General features: G+C 38.4%; 1 protein-coding gene across 1 annotated transcript in view; it reads left to right on the top strand.

The window, feature by feature from the left end:
• The window catches only part of spd-2 (spindle defective 2), a 740,229-nt gene extending 730,394 nt beyond the window's left edge, over window positions 1–9,835 (top strand). Inside the window, exons 24-25 of the mRNA XM_067150605.2 lie at window positions 8,737–9,009; window positions 9,094–9,835. Coding sequence (XP_067006706.2) covers window positions 8,737–9,009; window positions 9,094–9,291 — 471 coding nt within the window. The 3' untranslated portion in view covers window positions 9,292–9,835. The remainder of the gene's footprint in view (window positions 1–8,736; window positions 9,010–9,093) is intronic.
• Window positions 9,836–13,267: the final 3,432 nt, after the last annotated feature.

The following is a 13,267-nucleotide window of genomic DNA, read 5'->3' as shown; positions in this document are numbered from 1 at the left end:
TGGCGAATGAAAACCAGCATTTACATGAAGTTTAAAAAAATACTTAATGGAAGGGCAAATAGTAAGTAACAAACCAAGACATTAAGTTGATAAAACCTAAGTTTATTTTAAAGCGTAAGGCCAAAATGTAAATAAAATAAACGTAAGGTTGAAAAATGGAAAGGGAAGTTAACAATAAATTAAATAAATAAGAATATACCCAGGTAGGGTTTAAAAGAAAATTAATTCATTACTAATTGACAATTAATGGAAAATAAATACTCTTTAACAGATAATAAATGGGGAACTTTATGAAAACAACAAAGAAAGGAAAGGGGTGACCTCCCTACCTAATAAAATGTGATCAGAAAACAACGGAAAACCAATAGACTCTCTTACATAAGTACAACTTAAAAAAAATGTGATCGATCACGGATAGTTATTTAATAAAAAAACTAAGTTAACAATTATTCAATAAACTGGATCTTCAACGCGGTCGCTTCTCATAATTACCAAATTTGAAAACGTTCAGTTTACACCAAGGACAGTTTCCAAGACAAACAGAATTTTACGTTAAAATACCTCCTCACGCGGGGCAAGGGAATGGTAACACAACATAAAAGGAGGAGAAAATAAAATAAATTAATTTAAACAGAAAACGATACACTCAACCCCGAAATATATAATTCAAGATCCACACCGGCTCAACACGCCAGACAACTCTTAACCCGACAACAATACACACACGAACCGTTGCCAAGGAAACCCGAAAAACAAAAGCAACGCCACCAAAAACACGGAGGAAAACAGGCTAGAGAAAATAATTCACCCCAAAAACCCCAGAAGGGGGGGGGGGGAGAAAACATACCAAACAAATTAGAAAACAAAACACAGGAAAGCAAACAGAAAGCCGAAGAAGGTAAAGCACGATACCTTGGAGGCTGTACCTTGGTTTACAAAGAAGGTTACAATTTGAAAGTGCCAAAAGTAGAACAGTAAAATTTTAAATTAATAATTCCAATTTAGTTCATGGTGAACCTTCCACATTACTGTGATTAGCTGCCGAAACTGTTTTTCAGATTTTCGATACCACACACGCAAATAGGAATTAAGTTAACGGCGAAGTCCAAATATTTATTATTATTATTTTTCCAGAAATCTTCGAAAATATCAAAATCCTCTTCAGGACGACGTTTAAAGTGTGCCAAACACTGGTACATACCTTTGGTGATGAAGAAATGAGAAGAATTTTAACCTGACATTGTTGATGAAGAAAAACAGTCACACCACCAGCATCCAGACCTCGTTGTGAAGTATCCAGACGAAAAATAAATCTAAAAACATGGTCAGAAGGAATGGCAGGAGGTCTCCAATTAGTTCATCTGGGGCAAATCCCCGTTATCGGGAGATTACGGTGGTTTCCAGCTACTCCACGACTCCATGACGCCGGACACAAAACCACACGAGCTCGCTATCATGGCTGACTCAAGCGAACTGAACTCGCGTCGGCAAGCAAGCAGCAGGCAAGTTTTGCCTGGTAGCAGGTCTGCGCATGCGCAACCAAACAGAGCTAGGAGAACGGCGCGCGGCTTACATTAGTTTAAAACGGTATGTCGAGCACTCAATTGACACGGATATTCTAGGACTCACAGGCCAGTTCAAAATGTTTATAAGGGGGAGGCTCACATTATTTAATATCGTCACACTCCATTCGCCTCACATGACCCCACCACCGAAGCCGGTTTATGAGTACAGCTTCATCCATCAAGTTCATTCCTAAATTAGCCTTTATCTCCTCATTCAGAGTACCCCCCTGCCATTGTTCCCACCTGTTTGTACCAGCAATCATTCTTGCTACTTTCATGTCTTTTACTTCTAACTTATGAATAAGATATCCCGAGTCAACCCAGCTTTCGCTCCCGTAAAGCAAAGTTGGTCTGAAAACAGACTGATGTAAAGATAGTTTCGTCTGGGAGCTGACTTCCTTCTTACAGAATACTGTTGATGGCAACTGCGAGCTCACTGCATTAGCTTTACATCATCTTGATTCAATCTCACTATATTACCATCCTGGGAGAACACACAACCTAAATACTTGAAATTATCGACCTGTTCTAGCTTTGTATCACCAATCTGACATTCACTTCTGTTGAATTTCTTACCTACTGATATCAATTTAGTCTTCGAGAGGCTAATTTTCATACCATACTCATTGCACCTATTTTCAAGTTCCAAGATATTAGACTGCAGGTTTTCAGCACAATCTGCCATTAAGACCAAGTCGTCAGCATAGGCCAAACTGCTTGCTACATTTCCACCTAACTGAATCCCTCCCTGCCATTTTAAACCTTTCAGCACATGATCCATGTAAACTACGAACAGCAAAGGTGAAAGATTACAGCCTTGTTTAACCCCTGTAAGTACCCTGAACCGAGAACTCATTCTACCATCAATTCTCACTGAAGCCCAATTGTCAACATAAATGCCTTTGATTGATTTTAATAATCTACCTTTAATTCCATAATCCCCCAGTATAGCGAACATCATTTCCCTCGGTACCCTTTCATATGCTTTCTCTAGATCTACGAAACATAAACACAACTGCCTATTCCTCTCGTAGCATTTTTCAATTACCTGGCGCATACTGAAAATCTGATCCTGACAGCCTCTCTGTGGTCTGGAACCACACTGGTTTTCATCCAACTTCCTCTCAACGACTGATCGCACCCTCCCTTCCAAGATGCCGGTGAATACTTTGCCTGGTACACTAATCAACGAGATACCTCGATAGTTGTTGCAATCTTTCCTGTTCCCTTGCTTATAGATAGGTGCAATTACTGCTTTTGTCCAATCTGAAAGTACCTTACCAACACTCCACGCTAATTTTACTACTCTATGAAGCCATTTCACCACTGCCTTTCCTCTATACTTCACCATTTCTGGTCTAATTTCATCTATTCCTCCTGCCTTATGACAATGGAGTTTATTTACCATCCTTTCAACTTCCTCAAGCATAATTTCACCAACATCATTTTCCTCCTTCCCATGGGCTTGGCTGTTTGAAACATCACCAGGATGATTTCCTTTTACATTGAGAATGTTCAAAATATTCCCTCCACCTCTCCAGTGATTCCCTGGGATCTATTATTAGTTCACCTGAATTACTCAAAACACTGTTCATTTCGTTTTTCCCTCCCTTCCTAAGATTCTTTATTACTGTCCAGAAAGGTTTCCCTGCTGCTTGACCTAGTCTTTCCAGGTTATTACCAAAATCTTCCCATGACTTCTTTTTGGATTCAACAACTATTTGTTTCGCTGTTTCTTTCATCTACGTACAAATCCCTGTCTGCCTCAGCCCTTGTTTAGAGCCATTTCTGATAAGCCTTCTTTTTACGTTTACAGGCTGCTCTCACTTCATCATTCCACCAAGATGTTTGCCTTTTCCCATCTTTACACACAGTTGTTCCTAGGCATTCCGTTGCTGTTTCTACTACAGCATCCCTGTATGCCACCCATTCAATTTCTATATCCTGAACCTGCTTACTGTCTACTGCTCGAAACTTCTCGCTAATCGTATCCATGCCCTTCTGTCTAATTTCCTCGTCCTGGAGATTTTCTACCCTTATTCGTTTGCAGACAGATTTCACTTTCTCTACCCTAGGCCTAGAGATACTTAGTTCACTACAGATCGGATAGTGGTCTGTATCATTGAAAAATCCGCAAAAAACTCTTACATTCCTAACAAATTTCGTGAATTCAAATTCTGTTAAGATATAGTTTATTATGGATCTGGTACCCCTAGCCTCCCATGTGTAGCGGTGAATAGCCTTATGCTTGAAGAATGTATTCGTAACAGCTAAGCCCATACTAGCACAGAAGTCCAGCAAACGCTTCCCTTTCCCGTTAGCTTCCATATCTTCCCCACATTTACCAATCAGCAATCACCCTTTCGTATTCTTAAGTTCTATTCCCAACTCTCGCATTGAAATCGCCCATTAGCACTATTCTATCCTTGCTGTTGACCCTGACCACGATGTCACTCAATGCTTCATAAAACTTGTCAACTTCATCCTCATCTGCACCCTCACATGATGAATACACGGACACAATTCTTGTCCTAATTCCTCCAACTTACAAATCTACCCACATCATTCGCTCATTTACATGCCTAACAGAAACTGTGTTGCGTGCAATGGTATTCCTGATAAAGATCCCTACCCCAGACTCTGCCCTTCCCTTTCTAACACCGGTCAAGTACACTTTATAATCTCCTATCTCTTCCTCGTTGTCTCCCTTTACCCGAATATCACTTACCCCTAGCACATCTGGATGCAACCTCTTTGCTGACTCAGCCAGTTCTACCTTGTTTCTTCCATAAGCCCCATTAATATTGATAGCTCCCCATCGAATTCCATTTTGTTCGCCAAGTTTTTTCCAAGGAGTCCCTCGCCTGTCAAATGGGAGTGGGACTCCATTACTCCCATAAGTCCAAGGCTTGCTCAAAATGTTCTGAGCTCGGTAAATTCATGAAGCAGGATGCTGCCCTACTTGCACATAGTCCAAGTGAGGATCTCTCCTCTAACGGGTTATGGACCACCGGTGGATTGTATAGTCCTAGCCCCCTGAGCACAAGGAGGGCCATGACTCAGAATATGTCAGAGATGCCCACTCCCGTTCCATAGCAACTGGTATCCTGACTCTCAGGACCACTTACTAGGCCACTCAGCCGTTGCCCATGGTTCACAAACTAGGATGTGACTACAGTAACCCACAAAAAAAAAAAATAAATAAATAAATAAATAAATTAATTTTAAAAATTTTTAAAAAATACACTCCCTTAAATATAGTTGTCAATGGTTGAGGTAAATCGGAGAAAGTCTGGGAGAAGGGAAGGACTAGAGTGTTCCTGAGAAGAAATTACAGCAGCATAATAACCCTGATTTCAGCGCACTTGAGGAAAGGATGGAGCACTGAGAGTGAGGCTAGACTGTAATGTAACATCCTAATCTCCAAAACATTTTCACTAATTTGAGAAACTGTCGGAGCATTGACTACTTGTTTAGCGGTTATGCAACCTAAAGGAACACCTGGTACAGATGGCACTTGTATAGGAGGATAGTTTTGCACTATCGCATGAGAAACAGTTTGTGCACCAAAGATAGGCTGACACTGAGAAACTCTTAGAGTTAGTAGATGTGATAGAAAGATTAGCTGGTATGCCGACATGCGAAGAAGACACATTACATGCATAATTTACGACCACCAAAGCACTTGAAAAGAGAGCAGAGGAAGAAACCTGGGAAGTGTTACCCACATTAGATTCCCAAATAACATTAGCATTAGTGACTACCGTACAAGCTTGAGGAGCTGTTGAAATAGAAATTGGAGTAACACTTTCACTTGTTTGAGGAATAACTGGAGATTCAATCAGTAGTTAATTACAATCTCTTTCACAAGATTCTGAAGAGGTAGGGACTTGAACATCAGACACTTAGACAAATCATGCCCTTCAAGCAAGCTTACAGTTTTGTCAAACAATTGGGAAAATAATGTTAACAGTGATTCACACTCCTGCCGCTAATTTTCCTGAATATTGAGGGACGACAAATCCCGGATATGATCCATGTAATATTTTAATTGACCTTTAGCCTGCATTGATTGATTTTCTGGGGTCTTAGAAGAATGAAAAGACAAAATTATAGCATTAAACTCAGGTAATTTATCTCGAATCGCCGCCAAAGACTCGCGCAGTTCATCTGCAGTTAGCACAGAAACGGTCACCGGTAAGTTAAGAGAAAAATCTAATCATGTCGTCCCTAACAGTCCTTCCGGGATTTACCTTACAATCCAGAGTTTGTAACGTAATTCCTCCTTTCTCAAATGAGTAGGAACAGCTCGAGACATCATGAAAGGATGAAACTAGAATGCAAGATAGTTTGCATTTGCTATTTAACTAATTTTAAGGTTAGCTCGGGTCAACCACCACTAATCCTTCGTTCACAACCACGCTCTGCTATCAAAAGTAACCACTTCACGGGTTACACAATCATAATAACAATAATAAAATAATTATGATAATGTAATAAAAGTTTATGATAAATATTATGAATTTAAAAACACATTAAAAATATTAGAACAGACTCGTGCTGCATTGACTCGAAGTAGCATAAGACTTAAACAACAGGTTGGGAAACTTGACAAGTACAAAATGGATGTGGAAAATGGCGAGGTCCGTAGAGGTAATAGAACATATTCATTTGTGAATAAAGAACTAAAAGATAGTAATTGCCCTTGACATTTTATTTGAGGTATTTCGAAAAGTTATGTGATAAACAAAATAAATTAATAGAATGGCAAACCAAAAATCATAACAAAAGAGGTAAACAAACTCACAAGATTAAGGTTTTAACTGGGCCTGCAGATATGCGCTACAAGTTACACACAATGATATATGCTACAAATTAGGAAAAAAGAAAGAAACAAAATCTAACACAGAGGCACCAAAAACTAGCATCAGTAACTTCAGATAAAGAACATTGATAAGAGAAACCCGAGGGGAAAGTGATGAATGTGAATCCAAAGGATAAACTCCTGAGCAATAAAGGAAAATAATCACATTTAAATTAAGTTAATGTCTGAAAAACAAGAAGAAATAGTGCTTACCCCAAGACTGCTATCCCATGACGGGATTGATGCAGGAGCACGACCACTCTCAAAGGTGGTCAAGAAGCAAAAGACGAGGAGGCTACCTCGCTCCCACGGAAGGAGCCGATGAGATTGAGAAATAGGAAATGGTGCAAGCACTGAAGTAACCTATCAGGATACTGAATTTATTCTTGACTTTCATATTCACAAATAATAATTATGCTCATTGTGACCAATCAAACGTCTCTTCATTCTTGATGATTCAAAAGTCTTTTGCGAAACAAGAAGTGACAGGAAATGTGCTTCTAGAAACGGCATGTGTAGGTATAGGCTGTTTCACTATTTAGATACAAAAAGAATTCACATATTAATAATTTTTTTTTTTTTTTTTTTTTTTCAATGTCCAAAGGGCTAAACATGATCTTGTACAACAGCATAACTAAAAAATTCCAAAACAATAAATCAATTTTTCTAAACAATAGATGAAGAGGCTTCCATCATTTCCCCACTACTTTCCAAAATTCAGCCATATTATAGAAATAAATACTCACACATAAATGAAGTGGAAGTTAGGAATTTATATATAGCCTACATTTTTTTACATTTTGAATTACTTTTCTCCGAAGTACAAACTAAGCATGGTTTCAATCTCATCAGGGTGCAGAGTTGTGCAACAGTCAGAAAGTATCTTTGTGTAGATGTCGAAACCATAATGCTTGTGAATACTTGGATGCAACTTTACTGTGTTCTTCTTTCAAACCTCCTAAAACTTCACTAATAATGTATCAGGCTAAGCAGTGGATATGCTGGTCCTGCCCAGCCCCGTGTTACTAGTAAAAGAACTCCTGTGGGACAACATCTTGGCATCTCCAAAAACCATAAAAGTAGTTAGTGCGATGTTAAATCAGTAACATTTACAATAAGGGGCCTAATGTAGTCCTCGTACTCTTGTTGTATCTATTACAAATTCCAACTTCTTTGCAATGTGTTAAGTATTGCCGACTGTTGTTTGCTGCTTACAATTATGTTCATTTGCTTCTTTCTTCTTTTTGTGTGTTTCTGATTCTCTGCAGTATTTATTACAGTACTTACACATTACAATCTTTCTTGCAGCATCAAATACATGGAACGCCTCACTGTTGTATTCCTCGGCGCTCAAAAAAACTGTTGTGACTTTAGTTTTCGGCATGTTTGTAGCGAATTCTCACTGCAAAAGAGTATAATGCACACTGTTGTATCTACGACCACACCACCATTTGCTGTAATCAATAACAGATTGCCTTAGAGATCGCAGAACTGAATACACTGTGCTATCAAGCAACTGAGAAGGAGACCAAACAGTCAAGTTCTCAGTAGCATTGGGGAGCTTTTCTGATATGGTTTCTCATTTTTTGTACCAAGTGGGGTATATTTTGTGATTATTTGTGCAGTTCGCATAATAAATCAGATTTTGCAATATTTTGCTAAAATACGGTACAGTACCTGTGAGGTCATATGTAGGCAAGAAAGAAGATATGAAAAACTTTGTGTATATCACTATTACCAAAATATACGGCCCCTAATCATAACTGTCATTTTCTCCCATTTTCTGTATGCTTTTATGTATTGTTTCCCTGCTCCTGTTTGAGAGCCGCTGTCTTATATATAATCAGCAACAGTCTATCATGACGGCAGCAATTATAAAAATAACAGAAAAAGTGAGCATTTGTGAAGCAGCAAATAACAATGGTACAGCTTGTATTTAACATGCACATTTCCTCATCCGCATCGAAGCTGAGTTGCCCAGATGGAAGTGCTACATATATACTCACAGTAGGTACGCTGGCCATTGGCACAATCTCCCAAAGTTTGAGGCTCCTCTTGTCAGTCAGTAGTCGATTGCTTTTTAACCTTCTTGAAACTGAAAAGGAGAATTTATGTTCCTTTTATCAAGTTTAATAAGTAATTTTTTTATGAGCAATGGGGACCGTTTTAGTCACCATTAATGCATTTCAGTGTATTTTCAATGCAAGGCCCTATTATAATATGGTTACAATGAACACGAGTATCTGACGGTGACACATTAGGGTATAACCTGATTGAAATGTTGACAAGTTTACTGTTCTTGTTTAGGTCTACATGGAGAACGATGTGAAGTGTGTGCCCATCAACATAAAGAACAACAAACCACCTGAACCTTCACCAGATTTGCAAAAAATGGATGATACCTCTACCAAAAAAATGTCACCTTCTTCTAAGCCAAAGGATAATAACTTGCAACGAAAATGCAGAAAACCATTGCCTCTTCATTGCGAGAGTAAAAATCTGGAGTTTCGGAAGACTGCAGTCGGATCTGCTTCTGTTGTCAAGTGTATCATGAGGAACGAGTCTGCAAATCCGTTACAGGTTTGTTTGGCCTCTCATACTGTCCTTCTTCTCCTCCTCCCATTTTTTCCTCTTCAGTACTAACAATGCCATTTGTTTTCACAGGTCAAGGTCGGCAATTTAAGTTCACCATTCACCACTCAAAGAACTGTTGTTCCTATCGAAGGAAAAGAAGTTGTTGTTCTCAAATTGTATTTCCAACCATCAGCTGCAATCCAGTATAAACAGGACATGATTCTCAGCTCAGATGGTTATATTCCACTAAGTATCTCATTGGCAGGTGAAGGGGTGATTCGTTCATAAAAGATAGGCTTTTATTGTAATATAACATATTTTAATGTGTACCAGTGCCTTACGCTTTTATTGTAATGTAACTTATTTTAATGTGTACCAGTGCCTTACGCTTTTATTGTAATGTAACTTATTTTAATGTATACCAGTGTGGTAAGCTTTTATTGTAATGTAACTTATTTTAATGTGTACCAGTGCCTTAGGCTTTTATTGTAATATAACATATTATAATTTAAAAAATACTATTCCTTCAAAAAGAATGTATCTAACTTCTAAACTTTTCTACAGGACAATAATTTGTATGCTATCTTACATATTGATACTTATCGAGACTTGAAGAATGAGTGTTTGTATAATATTCTTCTAAATGTTTTTGTTATGTTTATTTTTTTACATTACAATGAGTTTAAATGTTTGGAAATTAATCTTTCATTTGGCCTTTTAGTTTGGTGTTTCTTAGACTGGTCTATAAACTTTTCTTTTTCAAGGTCAAAATATGTACCTTTAATTTGATTTTACTTCAGAATATCCTTCGGCACATTTAATGTATTGATCAAGGTGGACTTGTTACATTTTGACATGTTACATTTTGTTGTTGTTATTGCTTTTCATGTTCTTATAAAATGTTACTACGTTATCAACTGTTACTAGGTTATATTGGTATTCTGGCACCATGTGGTGACCGTATGTTAGGCCGAAGCTACTGCTCAATGACAGAGTACAGGTTTATCATTAATATTACTGATGACGATGACAGTAGTAATAATAATAATAATAATAATAATAATAATGACTAAACACTTTTGTGCGCAGTGGATATAGCCCAGAGGTATCCGGGGCATAAAGGATGGTAACAAGATATACAACTAAATGAAAAGGTAATTTCAGTAATCATAACAACATACTAGAATAGATATATGTTTGTGTACACAACCAACCAGCGGGTGCAAAGCATAACAAATATAATTCGACGGATACTAGGATAAATATTGAAAGTGTATGGTACGTGTTTAGTTTAAATACATTGTATAGTTAATACAGATGCATAGACATGGAAACTCTTGTGCCAAATCGTTAAAAAGTGATATAAATTTAACTGAATGAGTAACACAATTCAAAAAATCAACAATGAGATTGATCAAGTGATAGTTAAGTTCAGATCTAAATTTTAAATTCCTAATACCATAGAGTTGTACAAAATTTCAAACAAGATAAGGGGTGGAGGCAGGACGGGAATGAGGGAACTGAGAGACACAACTGACACAACTGAGTTCTAATAGGAATAACGGCAGGGACATGAAAAATAAAACTTGCTTGAAGAGTGAAGTAGATCAAAATATGGTAAGGTGTGTAAGTCCAAGCTTGCATTGAGGGTCACTGACCAAAAAAACACAGATGAATTTCGATGCCGTGTGAATGCATGATTCTCCCAACTCCGTCATTATTTAGAAATATAAATGCGCAATGTTTTATGAGTTGATCTCTCTGTCTCACCTGAAGCCAAAGAGAGCAGCAGTCAAGGGATTAGAGAACCAGCTTTGTCCAGTGTGATGTGCTCGCACATCTTGTTCAACCTGCCCAGCTGGGCGAGGTGAGGCGTATATATATGATGGACACTTCATTCTTGAACGTGCAAGACATTAAAGCGAAGTCAGATGATCGTTCAAAATGACGATCAGTCAGTGGAGAACAAGTCTGGCGGATGGTAGTGCAGTGTGAATGGCCGGTAGACAAGGTAAGTCAGGGCACAACAGCACAGACTAATCACATTGACACTCCACCACAGACGCCCACTTGATGAGCAGCCAGCCATGTGGCGTTAAATAAAAATATCTGCACACTACCTGAGGCCATCTCTATTATACCTGAAAAAATCCATGGCAGTTCTGGAAATTGACTTACTTTTGTATTTTGGGTTGCTGAATCTGAATTTTTAACTCCCCATCAAAACGTCCTCCACAGTCCCCCAAAATTTTAAGAAAACCCTTCACTCATGGATTTTTTAAGAAACCATTTTTGTATTTTTGGGAAGTAATGCCTGGAAATATGGAAAGTAGACAACATTTATAACAGAAGAGGTCCTATGACAATTTGACTTAGAACGAAGCGGGTAGGGCGTGTGGCACCGCTCGTGCTCTCCCATCTCTACCCTCCTCCTTTCTCGCCCTTGCTTTTTTTCAGCTTCCGGCCGTCCCTGATCCCTACCTCTTCCTATAGACGGCATAGGAAGAGGAAGATGGGGGAGTATTTTCCATTTTAAAACAGCGGTTACAGGGCATTCTTCAGTCAGATTTGAAATTTATGATGAAAGCCAAGAAAATACATATACGTGCAATAATATTACAAGGCGGTTGAAATATGACTTAATAGTACAGAGCTGAAGTGTTGCCAACAAGGAGAACAGAGATGCATTTGTTATTTCATTTATACAGGCAGGAACATTTATTTATGTGAAAACTGAAAACATTTTCTTTTTAAATTAGGAACATATGACATTATGTTACGGATTGGGAAAAATTAAACTTCCATCTACTAATGAAAAGTTTCAAAACAACGATCACAAAACTGATTCTGTTAAGTTCAAAGAAGTGAACCACACCCCTCCCTTACCGATAATATACTACATAATACAATACGCACATCGGGAGATTCGAGGCGTGGACCCTGACTAGGAAAGGCCAAGACACAGCCCTGAACTGAAAATGTCCCTCATTATCAATGTACAACAGGGATGAAACTAACTACTAGCAGTAAAATTCAAATAAATTTTGAATGGGGGTTTATTAATATAATAAGATTTCAAAAAAAAGAAAATGAAGCCGCCAATAAAAAAAAAAGGATACATACTTGTGTTCATTTGGTTCAGTCAAAGTAGTAACATAAATCCGTGAGCACAGCATTTTTCAAACACCCAAATTAATATTTAATTTACGACGTGCTCACCGTCGCAATTATAATTTTGCTACATAATTAGCTAATTTGAAAACAATCCACACGGATTTGCTTGGTCGTTCTTTCCACGAGATTAATTACATTGATTTACATACACCTCCATCAAACTCCATCATCTCGATAACAATAGCTATAGAAAGATAACATCCCCAAGCATCCCGGAGAAGAAACACACAGCAGATATATTAAAGGAATGCAGGTATCGGGATGGCCGAGAGAGAAAATATCACTGGACCAAAGAACAAATGTCAAATCCAAAGAGAATCACAGGCAGCGCATCACCTGAATTTAAGTAAACAAACACGGCGGCCTTGTGCGCAAGCAAACGGTTAAAACAGGGACCAAGGCAAAATAATTAACACCGTACCAAAAAACAAACACAAGGTATGGAAACAAGATCAAAAGGAAACATTAAACTGACCAATACGTCATTTTTTACTCCCCACACTCACGCACACACACACAAACATTCAGACATTGCTGGCATCAGGCAACAATGCGAGCAGTAGCTCCATTCAATAAGTTGGTCACAAACTCATGGTCACAAAGGTCTCACCTATGTCAGAGTAACTTGCACGATGCAAATATTTCATCAGCAGGATAATAGGTACTCATTGGTCACGCATAGGTCCACCAGCATACGCACTCCGTACGACACGAATGGAACTCCGCGTCGACACGCAGGGCATACATTCATTTGAGGGCAACATACGTTAGAATGCCGTGCACATGAATAGGATTGATCAGAGACCCAGTTACCCATATCACACCATCACAATAACATCAACAAACACGCGGTCCATTCACGCCGCAGAGCAGAAAGATGCATGTCAATCAACTATGATTAAAGGCACAAGAAAACCACGAGATAATCACGGGACCAATATAAATACAAGGATCACCATACCTGCAATATCAGAAGTCAAATTAAAAAGAAGGATGGCTGTGTAGGCTGAGTTTAAATCGACAAAATACCCATGTGTAGCTCAGAAAAGCCACTCCAATCTGCGGGGAGTCCATTTTATATTCCTCTCTC

This window comes from Anabrus simplex, chromosome 7 (genome assembly GCF_040414725.1).
Source record: "Anabrus simplex isolate iqAnaSimp1 chromosome 7, ASM4041472v1, whole genome shotgun sequence".
NCBI classification, from domain to species: domain Eukaryota; kingdom Metazoa; phylum Arthropoda; class Insecta; order Orthoptera; family Tettigoniidae; genus Anabrus; species Anabrus simplex.
Note: the sequence above shows the minus strand (reverse complement) of the source record. Positions and strands in the feature narration are given on the sequence as shown.